Here is a 20730-nt window from a genome sequence, read left to right on the forward strand (position 1 = left end):
GGAGAAAGATTTTTGAAATGTTATCCATTTTGACCCCTTTTGGCCCCACCCCTCTCGCCCCTGGGGGTCGGCCAGGACCAATATGGATATGATGTTAAATGCTATCTCAGGTTCTACCAGTTCCAGAATTTCAGAAGAAGATTTTTGAAGTTTTAGCCTATTTGACCGGTTTTGGGACCGCCCCTAAGGCCCCTGGGGATCAGTCATGGAAAATTTGGTAATAAGATTCAATGGCCATCACATAGAGATAATTCTGACTACAATTGACGAATTTCCTATTATAATGACTAAATAATGCTCAAAAATGTGTTTTCCATATAAAAACTTATATGTAGTAAAACTTAACCCCCTCCCTAGGGGGAAACCTGAGACCCAAGGGTCATATAATTCACAATTTTCATAAAACACCTTAAGACCTGTCCATCTATGAAGAGTATTTGATTCTACCATTTCCAGTATTTAAGAAGAAGATTTTTAAAGTTTTAGCCTATTTGCCCCTTTCGGCCCCGCCCCTCTGCCCCGAGGGGGTTGACCAGGATATTAAAATGTTATCTCATGCTTATAATTCTAAACAAGTTTGACTCATTTCGTATTAAAATTGAGCAAAAAATGCTCATAAATGTGTTTTCACTATATAAACTATAGTAAACTTGACCCCTTCCCCAGGGGAAACGTGAGACCCCAGGGTCATATAATTCACAATTTTGGTAAAGGACCTCAAGACCTTTTAATCTATGAAGAGTATGTGATTCTACCATTTCCAGAATTTCAGAAGAAGATTTTTGAAGATATAATTTGACCCCTTTTGACCCCGCCCCTTGGGGGAAAATTAGGATTCAATGGCAATACTGATATATTCTGACAATATTTGACTCATTTCCTATTACAAATGATCAAATAATACTCAAAATTGTGTTTTCCTATATGCTTTTGGGGGGTGGGGATATTCCTTAGAATAGGTCACTTGAGACTTCGTCTGACCTAAAAATTGGTTGCTTTTTTATATTCCTTTATTTCACAGCAACCACCAATGTAATTTTTCACACGACGAACATTTCATGTTATATAGTAACACTTAAAAACTTTAATATACACCCCTAGTTCAAATGATCTATGATTTCATTGATCAAATTTTCGCAATCATGTCCCGCAAAATCGTGAAAAAATCCTTCCCAGTATAAATGTAACTTGCTATACATTAAGTGATCCTTACTGGTTTATACTAACACTGTCGCTATATCCATGGTAGTAATAGTAATCACTTTAGATCAAGGAAGATTAAAGTGTCAAGATAAAAAATCTCAACAACAGTCTGTTTAATTAAAAGATGAATTAAGAAAGTTAAAAAAAGAATTAACGGATAAAGAAAAAACAAAAAAAGAAAATAAATAAAATTAAACAAAAACGATGATACATGTATAATTGTAGTCGCTGGATACAAATATTGTAGTCGCTGGATACAAATTGCTGTAATACTACTTATAGGCTTTAGAGAATTTAAAATAAAGGACAAGGCTGAAACATAATAATAAAATTTGGTGACTGATGTCCTCCCAATTTTACCATCAGAGAATGAACATCATTATTAGCTGGTCATAACAGTCTTCATTCAATACAAAAAGCACCAGTCATATTTACAAAATATGAACACATTACTCAATGCCAGATTTAACATTCTACTCAAAACAATGTGATATTCATACCGAACCCAACTGCTTCTGCAAACAATGTTTATGTAAAGAGGCAAATAAGGGTCATAACATCATTTTGTTTGTTGTGTACATACAAACTTTTTTGTCAAAAACTGGTATCATATACATTGTCATAATATTATATGAGCAAGATGGTATTGTTGGGTGTACAATATAATTAAAATTTATGTAGTGCCTCAAACGCACACATCCCATAGTCCTTGAAGCTTTCACAACAAATCAAATTTTACCCTTTTTCATACTGTTTTAATATTTCAAACTGCACAAGAAACTAACCCCAAAAAATCCTTCACTGTACATATAAGAACTATACAGCTGCTGTTTATTTGTACAAGCAAATTAAAATCAAGGGAAAAAGAAGAAAAATCAGAATTCTTAAAATTAGTTTTCAAAATATCAGAGAATTTATAATATATATATGTGTACTAATTTAAGTTAACTTTCCTTTTTTTTGGTCTAAAGAAGAAATTAATCTTTCTGACTTCAAAGAAAGACTTTCCTGCATTATAGACAACTACATGTATTTTTCACAGTACAGTGGTATTGGGGATTCTTATAATAGACATACACACACATTCTCGTCACAGATTTCAACATGAATGCATCAACTATCTTTTCCAAATTCATAAAATTTTTGACAAATGGTAGCATATTTCTAAGACTTGACATCATGAGGTTTCAGCTTGCACTGGTTCATATGCAGCCAAACCTTTGATATTAAGGAATGGGAAGAAACATCACAATAAGGTTCAAACTCTCATATGAGAGAGTTGTTCATCATTTATTCTGTCTTTGCATATTACAGATTATCTGTTCTTGTGTGTAAGTATTGAACTGTTTAATGTGACATTACTTTGTTTGCAGATATAATGTAATTTCCTGTAATACCAGTATGAGACATTATATACTTCCAAAGACATGACATCACAACCAATGTATTGACAAGAGCACATAACTCTAATTATGCCAGTACAGAGTAAGCACTGTGCATGAGCTCGTAATCACTATACACATATTAGGATGGATAGTGGTTTCCTTTATCACTCATTTCACCAGATTTGCCACAATCCTGTCCTCTTTATTTCTTGTATGTAACAAGACAAAATCCTTCTATGTAAATTTACTCTCTTTCTGCATTAGACCCAATACATGTTCAGGACACAATGAAATAAAAAAATCGTATATATATGGTGTTATTTGAGACTAAGACACTAACCCTTTTAAACTATGAACCAATACAATTAGTAAATACAATTTTGTTGTTGTTTTGTTTTACATGTCATAATTTTTTCTTATGTTAATATAGCCATGGCATTGTTTAAATAATATGTATAATAATTAGTATAAAAAATGATGGGTGTTTAGACATGGTCATTTATTGGGTCAAACACAGGTCAATATTAATCCTTGCACCAGTTGACGGTTAACAATCCTCCACAGCACCAGAGATACAACTTTGATTCCTTGCTCACACTGATTTATTGTTACGATTGATGTGATCCATCTCGTAATGACATTGACAGACTGTCAGATCAATCGAGAATGTGGCTACAAGTCTCATTGTAATATCAATGTCCAGTTCTTCTCTATGGTGACAGGTTATGCTGTAAGAAGATTATTGAAACTATAAATCATGCAGGTAAGAATACTAATTTTCAAGATTAGGCCCAAATTTAACATGAAAAAAAGGCAAGGTTTGAAAAACTAAAAGAATTTACCAGAGGACTTATAAACCAAGTTAAATTGATGCAGTTTTCAATCATTAAAGACATCATCACATGAAATTGTATTGGTATAACCAAAATAAACTAGCTACAAACCTCATGCGTAATAAGTAGGAGAAACTAAGAGATCCGTCAGTATAACTAGCTGATCATCTGTAAACATCTGTTTATGATCATGCCAGTTATCATGATGTGTTCGTCTGAAATCTGACAAGGTCTTCTTCACAGTCATCTGTAAATACACAAGGGATACGTACATCAAGTTATACTTTGTACTGAAAAAACATTTTTTAAACATTCATGTCCCCAAAATCAAATCAGACGAAAAGGAGCAGACAGTTACCTCTCAATTCATGATGGGGTATAACATTTACAGCCTTAGAAGGGTTTTCTGCCTATGAGTTGGGACAGATGACTGTCACATACTATTATGTCATTAACTAATACACTTATATACACTAACCATACATATTTTATCGACAATCATATTTTTTAATGCTTTTCACACAATTGAAAATTTTGCACTAAAATGATTGAACTAATTGTATTTTATACATAATATTAGTAAATGTATAGCAATCAATAACAAGAGGCCCAGAGGGCCTGTATCGCTCACCTGGTTTTTTTGTTAGTTATTATCACAAGACTCTGACAATAAGAAAATTAAGCAAAATTGACTCCCAAAGTTTAATTTTGAATCACAACCATACAATGATGCTATTGATACCATACAAATATGCTATCCAATACATAGGTTCAGAGACAAAGTAATTTATATGAAAGTAGTAGCCTAATTGACCTTTTTGACCTCGCATCTATTGCCGTCTAAGGCCCGGGGGTTAGCCCTATCATTTGTACAATTTCAAATCCCAACCCTATAAGGATGCTACCATTGCATTATAAGTGCTCTTCCATTCTTAGTTGCAGAGAAGAAGTCGTTTATATAGAAATAGCTAAATTAACCCCTTTTGACCCCACCCTTCAGGCCCCCGGGGGGTCAGCCCGATCATTTGCAAAATTTTGAATCCAAACCCTATAAGGATGTATAACCATTGCATTATGAGCGTAATCCCATGTTAAGTTGCAGAGAAAAAGTCATTTATATGGAAATTGACAACTTTTGACCCCGCCCCTCAGGCCCCCGGGGGTCACCCCTATCATTTGCACAATTTGGAAATCCACACCCTATAAGGATGCTACCATTGCATTATGGGTGCTATCCCATGCTTGGTTTCAGAGAAGAAGTCGTTTATATGGAAATAGCCAAATTGACCCCTTTTGGCCCCGCCCCTAAGCCCCCTGGGGGATCAGCCCTTTCATTTGTACAATTTTCAGTTAGGAGCGCATAAGGATGCTACCAGTCAAATTTTGTTGAAATCCGACCAGCGGTTATGGAGAAGAAGTCAATTGTTGCCGGACGCCGGACGCTGCGGTATCCCATAAGCTCACCTCGGTCCTTCGGACCAGGTGAGCTAAAAATGTGCGAATTCATCACTGGGCTATAAACCTGCTCAAATTCATCAATGGGCAATAAATCTGCTCAAATTCATCACTGGGCAATAACCCTGCTCAAATTCATACTAGGCAATAAACTTGCTCAAATTCATCACTTGGGTATAAACCTGCTCAAATTCATCACTGGGCAATTGCTCAAATTCTTCACTGGGCAATAGACCTGCTCAAATTCATCACTGGGCTATAAACCTGCTCAAATTCATCACTGGGCTATAAACCTGCTCAAATTCATCACTGGGCAATAAACCTGCTCAAATTCATCACTGGGCTATAAACCTGCTCAAATTCATCACTGGGCAATAAACCTGCTCAAATTCATCACTGGGCTATAAACCTGCTCAAATTCATCACTGGGCAATAAACTTGCTCTAATTCATCACTGGGCTATAAACCTGCTCAAATTCATCACTGGGCAATAAACCTGCTCGAATTCATCAGTGGGCAATAAACCTGCTCAAATTCATCACTGGGCTATAAACCTGCTCAAATTCATCAATGGGCTATAAACCTGCTCAAATTCATCACTGGGCAATAAACCTGCTCAAATTCATCACTGGGCTATAAACCTGCTCAAATTCATCACTGGGCAATAAACCTGCTCAAATTCATCACTGGCTATCACTGGGCTATAAACCTGCTCAAATTCATCACTGGGCAATAAACCTGCTCAAATTCATCACTGGGCAATAAACCTGCTCAAATTCATCACTGGGCAATAAACCTTCCCAAATTCATCACTGGGCAATTAACTAGCTCATATTCATCACTTGGCTATAAACCTGCTCAAATTCATTACATGGCAATAAATCGACTCAAAAGCAATTTTTCACCAAAATGTGATTGCTCCAAAATAAGTATGCTTACAGTATATTAGTAGTGATTTTGATACTTCAGTGAATATTGTGACCTATGTAAGATTCTATGATCACTTTTCAAACATTTTCCAACAAGAAATGTTTGTTAATGTTATATTTCTATATTTAACGTACCTGTATAGGTTGTGGGTCGTTGACATGGTTACTGAGATCCATGAGAATTTGTGGCATGAAGTTTGGCACATCGTATGGGTAAGCCTGAACAAAGGCCCCTAGACCCAGTACTCCAGCATGGCGCTTTACTAGGGCCTCCAAGGGAAGACTGTCTTGTAACTTCTTCCTCTTCTTCACCTTCGTACGACTCAAATGCTCAAAGTGATCCTGTTAAAATCAAGTCAAAGTCATGTTGCTTCCAAAACAAACAAGTTTTGAACTTTGATTAAGAGGGAAAAGATGTTTAAAAATTAAATGGTTATAACCTGAATTATCTAGCATGAATGACTACATGGAAATGACGAATTGAAAAATAGAGTGAAGGACAAATAAAATTAATTGATAAATTGATGATGGATGGAATACCCCGGTACTAAAGTAATTGGTAAAAGAATCAAAGGATAGATTGAAGGAAAAGACATCAGCGAAAACAAAAAGTCTTCATGATTATCAAATGATGGTGGTTGTGACAACAAAAAACCTTTCTATCCTCAGAAACATAAATGACTTGAACAAATACAAATATTCATAAATTTAAGACTATGTAGTTCTATTTATAATGTCACATTTATATTTATCACTCACCAGCATATGTTGGTTCATCTGAAGGAAACCACAATGCAACAGTCCACTCAAGGTTATGGCGGCCATCTCTCTCACCTGTCATATAAAATTTTAATTGTGGTTCACTAAACAGTAAAACAAAAGCCATATTAAGATATTGTGTAGTTTATAACTGTAGGCCACATTTACTTCAAACCAGTAAACCTAGATATTGGTAAGTAACAATAACTTCCAGGTCTATACCAGCTTTACCTATTCCAAGATGTTAGATGATATGACATTTGATTTCGAGTGCATCCTCGTAACTATGCAAGATTCTTCCGAAAAATAATTATGAAACAAGAGGCCCATGGGCCTTAACAGTCACTTGAGTTCAGATTCAGAATCAAACAAAGACTTTTAAACACTATATATTGGCCAATCAGGCCATTGAAGTCAAAGTCAGTAATTTTATAAATTTGACTTTCTAATCTATGAAGAGTATTTGGTTCCATCATATCTGTGAATAGTCATTTTGACCCAGTTTGGCCCCACCCCTCTGATCCCTGAAGGTCAGTGAAGACCGATAAGGATATGTTAAAATGCTATATCTCAGGCTAATAATTCTAACTGAGTTTTATTTACAGTGTATTTCCTTTGAAAATTGAGCAAATAATGCTCATAAATGTGTTTTTCCTATATAAACTATAGTAAACTTTACCCAATCCCCAAGAGGAAACATGAGACCCCAGGGTCACATAATTCTTTTTTTGCCCTGCCCCTAAGGCCCCTGGGTGTCAGTCATGGAAAATTTGTTGATATGATTCAATGGTCATCTCATACTGATAATTCTGACAACATTTGACTCATTTCCTATTACAAATGACCAAATTATGCTCATAAATGTGTTTTCCATATACAAACTATAGTAAACTTTAACCCCTCCCCAGGGGGAAACGCGAGAACCCAGGGTCATATAATTCACCTTTTTGTAAAGGACCTTAAGACCTTTCTATCTGTGAATAGTATTTGATTCCACCATATCTGTGAGTGGAAAAGAAGATTTTTTGTTAATTCTACCCCTTTTGGCCCCTCCCACAGCCCCCTAGGGGATAGGGGACATTTAATTCACAATTTTAATTGGTCTAATGCCTTAGAAGGTCGTTAGCAATTGTTTACAGACATACGACGGACTATAGACGATAAGAATGGGTCACTTGAGACTTCATCTCAGGTGACCTAATAAAATCAACTAACATAACGAAAATGCACTACCTCAAGCTGGTCATCACAGATCAGCCCCAGTACAATGTCCTCTATCTCATTGATGTGCTCCGGTGTGTGGAAGGTGAAATAGTTACAGAACACCATCACCTGTATGTAACTGAGGATAGCCACTCGGGCGTGCCAAGACTGCAGCAGGGTAACCTAACAATAAAGTAAGAATATTAGACAGAAAATCAACATAGCAAATTACCATAATCAGAATTTTCACCGGCATTTAAAGATGCTCCACCACCAACAGAGCATAAATGATACCCATCATATGAACAATAAATGATGTTTAATCATGTTTATATGTGTCTAACTAACACAAAAATGCATTTAAAGGTAGGTTTCGCCCAACCAAATAAATATTTTTTTGTGAAATGCGATAAGCGGAAGAAAAGATGAAAAAACATATTAAAATATCTCAATTTAATTTCTTTATGTGTTTGAGATTGAACAAATGTGTCTTGAATACAAAATTGAAGGAAATCCTTCGGGAATATTACGGTGTCCGTCAGACAAAATAATATGCAAATGAAGCTGCGATGGATTGCGTTGTCGAAGTTTGGCGCATGCGCATTGTCACGCACTAAAAGTAAACAAAATGGCTGAACAAAAGTGTGTGAGATGAAAAAAAATATATCTGAATCGGCAACAAAGTGGAGGAAATTATAATGGATTCGGTAGCACCCTAGGATAGATCTATAGGGATTTAAATTCAGAGATGGCATGTAGCAATAGAAGAAACAGAAGCCACATCTCAAGCAGAACTTGCCGGGATCTGTTGGGACTCGTGTAACGGCATTGCACGTGGTGAGTTAACGTTAAATTTCAACACATATGCATATGCCAGCGCACAGATAGCCGCAGACTAACTACATGTATATTTGGTGTACAAAGTTAGCGAGCGTATGTAAGTAACATGAAGTGTTTTAGATTATATGATATGTATAAACAGTCCCTCGCACTTCGATTTGTTGTTGTTGTATTTTAACACTAAACATGCCGTGGCAAGACTGTCACTTCTATCTGACATCTCGACATTTTGTTGCACGCTTCCGTTTGTTGCTGCGGCCTCGTTTTGGAAAAAATACGTCATGTTCTATGTAGTGCTTGACTTCACTCTATTTTTAGAGAAGTATTTTCCTGGTCAAGCTAGGCAACTGACCACCCATATTGTTCTCTGTATGCATTGAAAATGATCTGAAGATTATATCTATGTATAGGATAAATTTCAATTTCGTAGTCTTTATATTTCATTGGGCGAAACCTACCTTTAAAATAATTTATTTAGCTTTTGGTGCATGCACATTTAGTACTTAATTCCACATAGGGCATAGTGCCATGGAATTTTTTTCAAGATGCAATTAACTATCTTTTAATATGTTTATCTTGAACAAAATAAGAAGCTCAAACTTTTCCATAGTTATAATGGTGTAAATTAAGTAAATTTTGTAACTGAAGCAAAACACTAATTCATCTGCTCCTATTTTTTATAGAGAAAAAATACCATTCTTCTGTCTTTTCACATTTTCTTGTGCAACAGCAACACTTACTTCTCTGATAGTTGTCAGGGCTAGAGGAACCATATCTGGCTGGACGAGGGACTGGGCAAAGTATGATAGAGCCAATGTACAGTCACTCTTCAGTTCCTCATCCCGTGTCTCACTCTCAAGTGTACACATCTGATAAAGTTACCATACAGAATTCATCATTAATAGTTACCTTACATAATCCATGATAGTTAATAACCTTTCCAAAATAAATCAAAAACATACATGTATATGGAATATTAAGTACAGTTGAAATCTGAATTATCAAGACAATTTGACTAATTAAAGTCCAGCACCATATGTGCTATCAGTTTGTATTTACCTTGCATACCAAGTATGATATTTCACTACCTTACATAGTAATTGAGAGCCAAGACAAACTTTTACTTAAATTAAATGCAAAATTAGGTCACACTTCATAATTTGATTCTGATGTACACCTAGATGGACAAAGTATAAAATTCCAGTCAGGACCAGTTTTTGAAGGTCAAAGGTAAAAAAATAATAAGTCCCAGTGACATAGTTTTTTAAAAGGGACAATTTGTCCTACTTAGATGGATCTATAGGTTACAATGACCTGGTTTTGGTGTGTCACACACTATCCAACAAAGATAGAACCATACACCAAGTATGAAGTTCCAGTGCTTCAAGATTTCTCTCTCAAAGCCAGTTAATGAACAAGTCATAAGAACATAAAAAGATACTTACAATTGGCAGTAGTTGAAAGAACTCTGGTGGTGCTGATGTAAAGTTCATCAGTAAAACTAAGCTATTTAGAACCCATTTCATCACTGTAAAGAAATTCATCAACATTTCATTATTGTGCTAACAATCCATTGTAACTACATGTATATAGTGTGCCACAGATAGCACTCTATCAGCAGGTTTAATTGTAACTACATGTATATAGTGTGCCACAGATAGCACTCTATCAGCAGGTTTAATTGTAACTACATGTATATAGTGTGCCACAGATAGCACTCTATCAGCAGGTTTAATTGTAACTACAGGTATATAGTGTGCCACAGATAGCACTCTATCAGCAGGTTTAATTGTAACTACATGTATATAGTGTGCCACAGATAGCACTCTATCAGCAGGTTTAATTGTAACTACAGGTATATAGTGTGCCACAGATAGCACTCTATCAGCAGGTTTAATTGTAACTACATGTATATATAGTGTGCCACAGATAGCACTCTATCAGCAGGTTTAATTGTAACTACAGGTATATAGTGTGCCACAGATAGCACTCTATCAGCAGGTTTAATTGTAACTACATGTATATAGTGTGCCACAGATAGCACTCTATCAGCAGGTTTAATTGTAACTACATGTATATAGTGTGCCACAGATAGCACTCTATCAGCAGGTTTAATTGTAACTACAGGTATATAGTGTGCCACAGATAGCACTCTATCAGCAGGTTTAATTGTAACTACAGGTATATAGTGTGCCACAGATAGCACTCTATCAGCAGGTTTAATTGTAACTACATGTATATAGTGTGCCACCGATAGCACTCTATCAGCAGGTTTAATTGTAACTACAGGTATATAGTGTGCCACAGATAGCACTCTATCAGCAGGTTTAATTGTAACTACAGGTATATAGTGTGCCACAGATAGCACTCTTTCAGCAGGTTTAATTGACTCCAAGTGTTCAATGAATAGCATAGTATCTATTTCGGACAATTACATGGCTGTTGTATACAATTTGTCCTAAACTGATCAGATTTTAAACAGATGAAAATGCAACGTGTAAGTAATATGTAACCAATCATGAAAAGATATCTTGATTTTTTTTTTATCAATGAGTAAGTGGATTTATTTTGATTGGCTAAGTAAAAACTTTTTGTGACATTGTCTGTGTTGGCTAGTAAATCAACTCACCAGATTTACAAAGCCTCACTGAAGCTTTCCTTTCTTCATCTTCCTCGCTCTCCTCCACATCCATCATCTCCTCTCCATTCCCTAACACATGGTTAGTTCCAGCTCCATTCTCTACAATGTACAATAGTCAGAACTGAACACACTGAATGGTCCTATGGGGTACATAAACAGTGAAAATCAACAAAAATGTCTATAACATACAAATGCCCCTGAAATTAGAACAGTACAACTTTATTTGTTGTAATTTCTCATCCCTAACTTTTATTACAGTACATCTGAGAATTGTGATTTTTCAATTAATTCTTCAAGGATATATGAAGTAAATGATTAAACAAGAGTTCCATGAAAGTGGATGTGTAGCCTGAACAGCATCACAAAAAATAGTTATTTACTGTTGAAAATATTGTTAATAGTTAGGTGAAGTTATCAAGTCCCGTAACTCTTGCAAATATTGATGGATTTTGACCAGTATCAAACCACTCTGAGATCTCATTAATATAAAGCAATATTCCATTTGATTGAAAATGGACAAAAAATAATAAAGTTATTGAGCCTGGACAATAAATACTTAAAATGAATAGTCGGGCAAAGAAAACCAGTCTAAATGCGTTCATTGGCCTTCCAAAAGTTCTCATATATTAATACAACGGCCAAGTTCTGCTTACGTTTCCCAGTTCTGACCATTAAAGTAAAGGAAAGTTGAAAGCATTGAAAGCGAGGCTGCGTGTAAATGTAACCACGGACATTGTCAGCCGGGAGGACGTTTTAGGATTCCTATACTTTAAATTAATTTCTTCGTACGCAGACAGATTTTAGTGAGAGATTATATTATTCTATTTCATAAGAAATTATACTGGATACATTCACACCATTTTTACCGACTTCAGCCATCCTTGCCCGACTGTTCACTTTAAGTTATCGAGCCGAAACCATAGATTTATCTGTTTTGACAATTTTTAAGTCCAGTAACTCTTGCAAATATTGACGGATTTTGACCATTATTAAACTCAACCGAGATCTTATTGATATAAAGGAATATACCAAATTTGGTTGAAATCGGACGATAAATACTTAAGTTATCGCATGGAAACCGTTTCCTGGACGTCGACACACTGACGACACTGATGCAGACGCCGACATAGAGATACCTACCGTATTTTACGGACAATAAGTCGCACCTGTGTATAATCCGCAGAGGCCTTTTTTAACAATTTTTTAAGGTTTTGTACAAGTATAAGACGCACCGTTATATAAGCCGCACCCAAAAGTTAGGCCCATGCACCCACGTAACCATCTGTGTATGCAATCAATCTCTAATGAAGTAAGGTAATGCTTATCAACCAATTAGAATCACGAAAACTGTCTGTAAACGTGTACTGTAAATATATAACAAATAAAACTCACTATGATGTAAATATCTTTAGCAAAATAGATTTGGTCATGTTTCTGTTCACTGTTTATGCCATTAGGTAAGCCTATTTGTGTGTAAACAAACATGGCGGCCGTACGAATTCACGCTTACTCTCTCTCATATTTCAGCATGCCAGTTAAAATACTTTCTTCAGTAAGCATATGAGTTTATTTCATCTCTATTCTTATATTTCTCATATTAATTATATTGATGTGTAAAGGATTACTGTATTATCAAGGCTTGCATCATTAACCTAAAATGGACTTCGTTTAGAGTGTTCTCTGTCAACTTGCCATCCCATGATGCAATTCACCGAAGCCTTATTTTTGTAAACTTCCGGATATAATTTTGTGGTGTTTGCTGCTACAGAGATCAATTAAATGATTATAATATGACTGTGCGATGTTTAAACTCGGTATAATGTTTTAAATTACATGTGACTTACATGATTGAAATCACGGCTACAGGATTCCGGGAAATTCCCCTGTTGACCGACATATGTGTAACACGTGTGCAAGTTCGAGTTCATGCTTACTCTTGCTCATATTTCAGTCGCAGGTAAAATACTTTCTTCAGTATGCATAGGAATGGATTATATTTCTTTTTTGATATATTTTGTGTATTAAATCTCTCCTTGTGTAAAGAGTTACTGTATCAATCTACTTCGTTTAGAGTGTTCTTCTACTGTTTGTTAACTAGGTATCCCATGATGCAATTCATCGAAGCCTATTTTTATAAACCTCCGGATTATAACCACGTGGAGTTTGCCGCTGCAGAGATCGATTAAATGATGATTTATACGACTGTTTGATGCTTATAACATCACTATTATGTTCTATATTATATGTAATTCACGCGTATAAACTTGATTGCTGATTATTTCATTGAAATCACAGCGACAGGATTCCGAGAAATACACATGTTGACCGTGTGTAACACGTGTGCAAGTTAGCAGTCATTCAGAAGATCGTTTTCTTGCTGTCTGCGGACATTTCTTGCACATAATATACAAATAATATATTTAACTTATTGTTGGATATTTGATGATTTTTGACATTTTAGTTACTATTTTCATGGTAACAATCGTGCAACAAATCGATAGCGAAATCAGTCCGCAATTGTGTTGTGATTTGTAAACGACCACGCTTCAGTCGGCCGATTTTCCGTGAATTAAACAATTTTACCATTGAACATGTATCTGGTACGTAAATATTTTTATCTTTAATATATTTTCATTGCATATCTGATCTTTTAAACACTTTTACAGTGATCTGTTCGATGTATAACTTTACAAAACTTACGATTTTCACATGTGAATCACGACGTAATAATGCAAAAACATCTTCAGATTTTGGTTTTTGTCCACAGATAAGCCGCACTCCCCATTTTCAGGGAAAAAATTAGCGGCTTATACTCCGGAAAATATGGTAAGTGTCGCCCTTGCGTTGCAGGTGACACAAAAACATAGCTAGCAGCTTTAAAATTGGAAAGCCTCATGTAGTGCAAAACTTTTAGTGGACAAAAATGTCAACATATCAAGGACTTACTGCCATTGCCTTCACCCTCATCCAACACAATGTGCTTCAAACCCTCTATCTGTGGCAGGACGACCTTCATGAAATCTGCACGCTTCGGTGATAATGTGACACTGTTCGGACTCATGCAGTAGTCGTACAGGAATATACTGGACAGGATACTGAAAGTACATAAACATACAAATGCATGTCCCGCACCCAAACAAAATCTCACCTAAAAGCTCTTGTTTCTTTCTAAAACATTAGAATTAATCTCTTACAACTGTAATTGCTAGAAAGAAATTTTAATGCTGTCTTTCGTCAAATGGAAAATGTATTTGCTACTGTTATACTATATGTCTTTGTATGTTACAAGTAGACATAAGGGTGTTATTATGCATTTGTTATTTGAAGAATCAGGTATTGTTAGGTTGTGCAGTAAGGTGTATAGCAATTTGTGGACCTTATATATTATATTTACCTCGCGTTATCTGTCTTGTATTTTCGATTTTCCCGATCTGTCTCGTACATTTTTGTACGGGTGAGAGAGGTAAGGCATGAGGTAGTCAAGAAGTCTGTGTAACAGTTTAGATACTCTCCACTCCTGTTGGCTCAAGGCGCTTTGTATCCCGTACAGTCGACTAAAAGAAAAGAATGGTGGTCAATTTCAATTTCTTTAAATGCATTATTCAGCATATAGGATTAGTGGTGTCTTTCAATCATTAAATAAAATACTGTAAGTGGTATTTAAAAATCTCATCAACTGGATGAATTGTGATCTTAAACTTTCATTGCGGTAATTGTGCAATGTGATTGATATAGAAATTACTGCAAAAGCTTGACTTTGTCATTCCTTCATACTAAGCATTGATTTTGCCAAAATAAGTATATATACAAAGTTTCTAATTAAAAGGCCATGATTAACAATATCTGTATAAATCTGTTTTTCTATAATTTCAAACAACTACAGAATTATGTTTTATTTATATTCAAATTTCCTTTTCCTTTATGTATGATTATTCAAGTGTTAAATTTGTTCATACCTGGAATCTCCAAAGGAACCCCCTTCTCCACTCAGAGGATTTTCCATGACTAGTTCAAAGTACCAATGCAGTTTCCGAGGATCTCTGCTTTCCTTTGATTGTAAAACATTCTCAAATTAAAATTTTTCTATCAGTTAAATAATTTCTAAATGAAAACAAACTCATTTGCAATTCTTGTAGAAAGGAAGTCTGTAAGACAGAAGGAAATAGAGCTTTGTTGGCAAGGTTAAAACTCAGAATAAACAGTAGTGTTACAATACAAGTAGTAAAACTTGTTTCAGTTTATCCCTCCAGCAAAGTCATCATATTTTAGAGTAACCTAGCAAGCAAAAGAAGCAGATTGTTGATAAAGCTACGGTTCCCTACTCTAGTGATAGTTAGACAGTAAACCTACAGATATAATGGTGAAGAATGTTCCCCAGTCGTCCAGTGTCTCCACCGTCATGTTGTTGAGTGCCGTTTTCAGAAGAGGAGTCGTCCATTTCCACAAGGATTCCACCTATATGAAAGATTAATAAATTTTTACAGTTACGTCCGCATAATACTAAAATGTTTAATATTTACATTACCACAGCACAGTGCCTAGTTCAATCTACACCAATGAATGTTACTTCTGTGTAACAATATTGGTCTCCTTTTCAGGTCAATGTGTGACATCATAAGTGTAATGTTAGAAATCACACAACTTGATTGTCAGCTGGTGATTGATCTTTATATACAAGAGATCCCAGAGGGATCTTGGCGCCCACTAAAGAATGATCTGTCTGACAAATGACAGAGGGATCTTTTCTCTGCTTTTCAAGCTTTAACTTTCAATATCCAAGATCTTGTTGACCGATAGGTTCCAAAATGCAATATACACCACTTGGGCCCTAGGGGAACCTACAGATGAGACACGATCCTTCAGTACTGAGAAATAGCTGTAACAAACTTCAACTATCAAAATCCACGATGGCAGCCTGTCAGCCATCTTATTGACCATTCGGTCCCAAAATGCATTATGCACAACTATAGCCCTAGGGGAACCTACATATGAAATTTGAGAAAGATCCCTTCATTACTTTCTAAGAAATAGCGGTAACAAACTTCAACTACCAAATCAAAGATGGCAGCTGGTTGGCCATCTTGATGAATCTACATATGAAATTTAGGACAGATCATTTCAGTACTTTCTGAGAAATAGCGGTACCAAACTTAAACTATCAAAATCCAAGCTGGCTGCCTGGTGACCATCTTGTAGACCAATCAGTCCCAAAATGCAATACGCACAACTACGGCTCTTGGGAAAGCTACATATAAAAATTGAGAAAGATCCCTTGAGTACTTTCTGAGAAATAGCCGTAACAAGAATTGTTGGACGAACGGACAGAATTGAAATTTTGAGAATACCATTATTCCACTGAACTCTACCTTTTCATATGGCCAGTGTTTTGACCCGCGGAGAATTCCAGACAACATTTCCATTGCACACCTCTGACTACTATCATGTGTATCATGACTTGTGTCATTGACCAGGCGTTCAATATGAGGCTTGAACAGTTCCAGGAATGTATCACCAAAGTTCCGATGTAGACCCTGAAATAGTACACCCAAACATCAACACCAAATACGCCAACCAAACATCAAATGTGTTTGAAACATCATGTATAAAATTCAACATCAAACATATATTTTGTATTATTAAATGATAAATTCCGATTGATAATTTATCTACAAAGAATTTCATATATTTAATATATAAGGCCTAAAAGAGTCCATGAATGTTTTAAATTGAATCGAAAATAAAGATAAATATTTCATTGTTCAACTGAATTAAAGTAATTTACTTGATTTTTAAAAGAAAAGCTTAAACAATTATTTTTGCAGACATAAAATTACTATTACCACCAATGAAATTGTATGCATATCTACATTATCAATTTATCAAGTATTTTTCAATACTTCTAGACAAAGCAACAGAACCATTTTATATCTCTTTTTATAGTTTGATGGAAATATAATGTATTTACCTTAAACAGGGTCATTGTCTTCGTACGGAATTTATCTTTCCTTTTATGTTCTTCTAGTGCTAAGAATTCTATAAATTTATCAACAAATTCTTTATTCATCAGGTTTTCATAAAGTGGTATTTCTTCCTCCCTCAGTTCTGCTAGAGTTCTCTCTAACTTTGGCTGTTCTGATGTAGGTGCGTACATCTTCATCTCTCTGAAATTTCAAGTATTTTATCTTTAATAAAGACCCCTCCATCAGGTACTTCCTAGAATGGTAAAAATAAAAACGTGAACAATTGTTTTATTAAATAACTTCAAATTTTATGTTCCATTGATTTCAAAAAAATATGATACGATATGTATGCATTTATGCACAGAGACACATGAAAAGGAACTTGAGAATGAAATTATAATACCATTTGACTCATTGTTTCCAAACTGGCAAATGTCTGTAAATCTTTTTTTAAAAACCAAAAAGACAGCATACAGAAATAACAGGTTTTGTGATTAAGATGACCTGGGTTCTTAAAAAAAATAATTTATCACTATATTTATGTATCAGGCTTTGTGACCAATGACCACAAAAATGCTTCATTAATTACTTTGGCCAGTTGTAATATCCCCAGTGAGTTTTCTCCACAAACGTGCAGTTTTCCCACTGTTCCTTTGTCAGAGGTAGCTTGTCTTTATCATAACAAATCCATAGGTTGTCCTTTCTGTCTCCTGGCTGAAAGTCCCCTTCAGGTTGAGGTGATGTCCCAGATACTTTGAACGGATCAAATACCCGAGTCTTGTGCCTTCTTTTCTGCTGTTTCAGGACTGAAGAGATGGAGCTTAGCGATAGCTGTGTATTATAGAAATAGCATTACATAATCATCAATAAAGATCATCAATATACTTGTCAAAAACCAAGAAAATATGTTTTCTGAAATATTTTGGTTTATCTTTCTAGATTGTGGATTTATTGAAGCTTCTTGCAGTTTGTAAAAACAAATTCTTCTTACCTTCACTTTTTTGTTTCAATCTAAAAATGAGATTTCACTTGATCATTTGCTAAAACTAATAGGGTAATCTATGAAAATTAAACTGTTTCTTCATACTTAAATCTGCATGAAAATTACCAAAGGTAAAAGATGTCTATTTTTGTTTCAGTGAAGGATGTATATAAGATTTGAATAAGATTACCTTCCTGACGTATAGAGAATCATGAATCATGCCTTTGGTGTAAAGTCGTACGGCACACGCTGGTGTTAGGATGTCATGTCGTAGTAAAAGACACATTAGCTCCATGCCGATCTGAGAGAATTTCCACATCCTTCAGGGGAAAACAAGCACCCAAATGAACAATAAATAAATTAGTGTGAAAATACATTCTCTAGAAGCCTGTGTCCTCTTTGTTCTTTTTTTAAGTTGATGTTCAACATCAAATAAAACATAAATAAAAAGTGTTTCAGAAAATAGATCACTGTATTTTTAATGCTGAAAAAATAAATATTTCATTTCAATTTCACTTTTAGCATACAGTTTAAAATGACAATTACTAGCACTGTAAACTAACTTTCTTTCATGGCCACTAAATTTAGCTGTTTTAGTTTCAAAACAGTATCTAGTATCTACTTACAGGTTTCCATTCTCTATAAGGTCAACAAGGTCAGCCACCAACTTAAAGTACAACCTGTGAAGACAATAACTTTCTGTGTTTTAAGGTTACTCAAATTATCATATCAATCACTATTCTCACATTTCTAATCAAATAAATATTTGATGTTACTTTTAATTCTTGTTAAAAGAATTATCTCCTTCACATTTACTACATGGTAAACATATATAAAGGACAATCTGTATATGACTCACTATTAAAGTGCCAAAACTACCAATCTCTACTTCAAGTATCTCTTTATTTCAATGTGTGCTTGGCACTCAATAGATCTGACATGTTATACTAAAACAGTAAATACACACGCTTTGTCTTTGTTACTTGTTTCCTCTTCTCTGATCCTGGCAGCCTCTAAATCCTCCTTTGACAATACAGGGAAGGAGCTGTCCTGTTTACCAGTATCCAGTAGGGCCTGTGCTGCTGCGATTACTGATGGCCTCGTCTACAATATAGGTAATCAATTTGACCTTGCTTGTGTTCTTAGCACAATGGAAAGTATTCTTAACAGTATGTGAGAAAAATAACCATACATAGCTTTGACAAGTATTTAGATATACCTCAACACTCCAGAAGGATTTTGACTGATCAGCAGTCGGCAGGCCACATACTGACAAGTCAAAATCTTTCACTTTGGTTGAGATATCTGTATCTATTTGACAGAAACCCTGTATAGTGCTATTAATCATCAGAAAAGACTTGCATACGCAAACAATTTTTTGTTTTCTCCCTACATACTCACATTTACTACTATGGAGACACTTTCCATGTTTTTGACGACCTTGTTGATGATTTCATCAACGACCTTGAGGATGGAAGGTTTCTCTGAGTGCTGAGCCTGGGTGATGGCTGGCCATATCTCCCCTAGTACGGTCCAGTTACACTTGGTTGCAATGTTCTTCTTTCCTGAGCCTAGGAGAGTGTACAGAGTCCCCTAGAACAAAAGCAGGATAATAAAGTCTACATCACATTGCAGACTCTTAATGATTCAGATTTTGTGGTCACTTTGATGATTGGTTTGTTTCTGTTCTGTTGATAGAGGAAAGTCAGAGTCCCCCCTAATAAAATGTTGACCTACATTAATTATCTGTTTTCTATAGTAATCTAATGACATGCTTCCAACACTTAGACACTTCAAAGTTTATGTTTACAGATGGAGGAAAAATATGTAAAGCAGTTTTTTTACATCCCATCTTTTTAATGTGATACCTAAGATATAGAGCTTACTCACTTGAAACACATGTTCTGGAACATTCTTATCTCTAAGGTTCTGGACTATGAGTGGAACGACACTGCGGTAGGAATAATGGAGATTGTGGAATCCAAGGAATAAAACACCCTGGGCTGTCTTCCTCACCTAAAACAAATTGTAACAATATTCAAAAGTGGTCATCAGGTTGGTTATAATTCATGATGTTGATGATTAAAAAAGGCTTTTGTGAAATTTGATAAATTGAGTTCATAAACGAATTTCACAAAAATACAGAAATAATCACTTTTGTAGATTTTATGGAATAAGACAAGATTTCTGTGACATGAACATCAGTTATACGTATATCGACTCTAGTATTAAATATAGTTTTATTATACATACGTCACTGTAGCGGCTCACAGACAAAGACAGAAGATCTAGTAACATAGTTTTGTGGCGCTCTGTAAAAAGTCGTCTACAGCCATTCAACATACGAAGCTGTAACAGAAAACAAATCATACTCCTAAAATCCAGAGTAATAGAAAGTATTCAATTAAGATTTGATTTTTTAATATTAATTGTATATTAAAGGTACAATATACGTAATTTTTCATTTTTTTTTTGTAATCACAAACATTAACTAGAAAATCTTGACTAAAGCCAGGCAAATTGTTACTGAGACCAAGTGC

The 20730-nt window shown here is 35.1% G+C and overlaps 1 protein-coding gene across 1 annotated transcript in view; it reads right to left on the reverse strand.

Annotated features, from left to right (window-relative positions):
• Nucleotides 1-990: 990 nt before the first annotated feature.
• The window catches only part of LOC138318608 (proteasome activator complex subunit 4-like), a 41174-nt gene continuing 21434 nt past the window's right edge, over nt 991-20730 (reverse strand). Inside the window, exons 27-47 of the mRNA XM_069261113.1 lie at nt 20444-20539; nt 20081-20206; nt 19592-19783; nt 19158-19294; nt 18817-18870; nt 18381-18510; nt 17798-18039; nt 17214-17409; nt 16615-16779; nt 15599-15703; nt 15205-15296; nt 14674-14802; nt 14195-14346; nt 11237-11347; nt 10053-10135; nt 9348-9476; nt 7798-7950; nt 6565-6639; nt 5941-6147; nt 3533-3668; nt 991-3316 (exon numbers count right to left, since the gene is read on the reverse strand). Coding sequence (XP_069117214.1) covers nt 3534-3668; nt 5941-6147; nt 6565-6639; nt 7798-7950; nt 9348-9476; nt 10053-10135; nt 11237-11347; nt 14195-14346; nt 14674-14802; nt 15205-15296; nt 15599-15703; nt 16615-16779; nt 17214-17409; nt 17798-18039; nt 18381-18510; nt 18817-18870; nt 19158-19294; nt 19592-19783; nt 20081-20206; nt 20444-20539 — 2709 coding nt within the window. The 3' untranslated portion in view covers nt 991-3316; nt 3533. The remainder of the gene's footprint in view (nt 3317-3532; nt 3669-5940; nt 6148-6564; nt 6640-7797; nt 7951-9347; nt 9477-10052; nt 10136-11236; nt 11348-14194; nt 14347-14673; nt 14803-15204; nt 15297-15598; nt 15704-16614; nt 16780-17213; nt 17410-17797; nt 18040-18380; nt 18511-18816; nt 18871-19157; nt 19295-19591; nt 19784-20080; nt 20207-20443; nt 20540-20730) is intronic.

Source organism: Argopecten irradians, chromosome 3, assembly GCF_041381155.1.
Source record: "Argopecten irradians isolate NY chromosome 3, Ai_NY, whole genome shotgun sequence".
NCBI classification, from domain to species: Eukaryota; Metazoa; Mollusca; class Bivalvia; order Pectinida; family Pectinidae; genus Argopecten; species Argopecten irradians.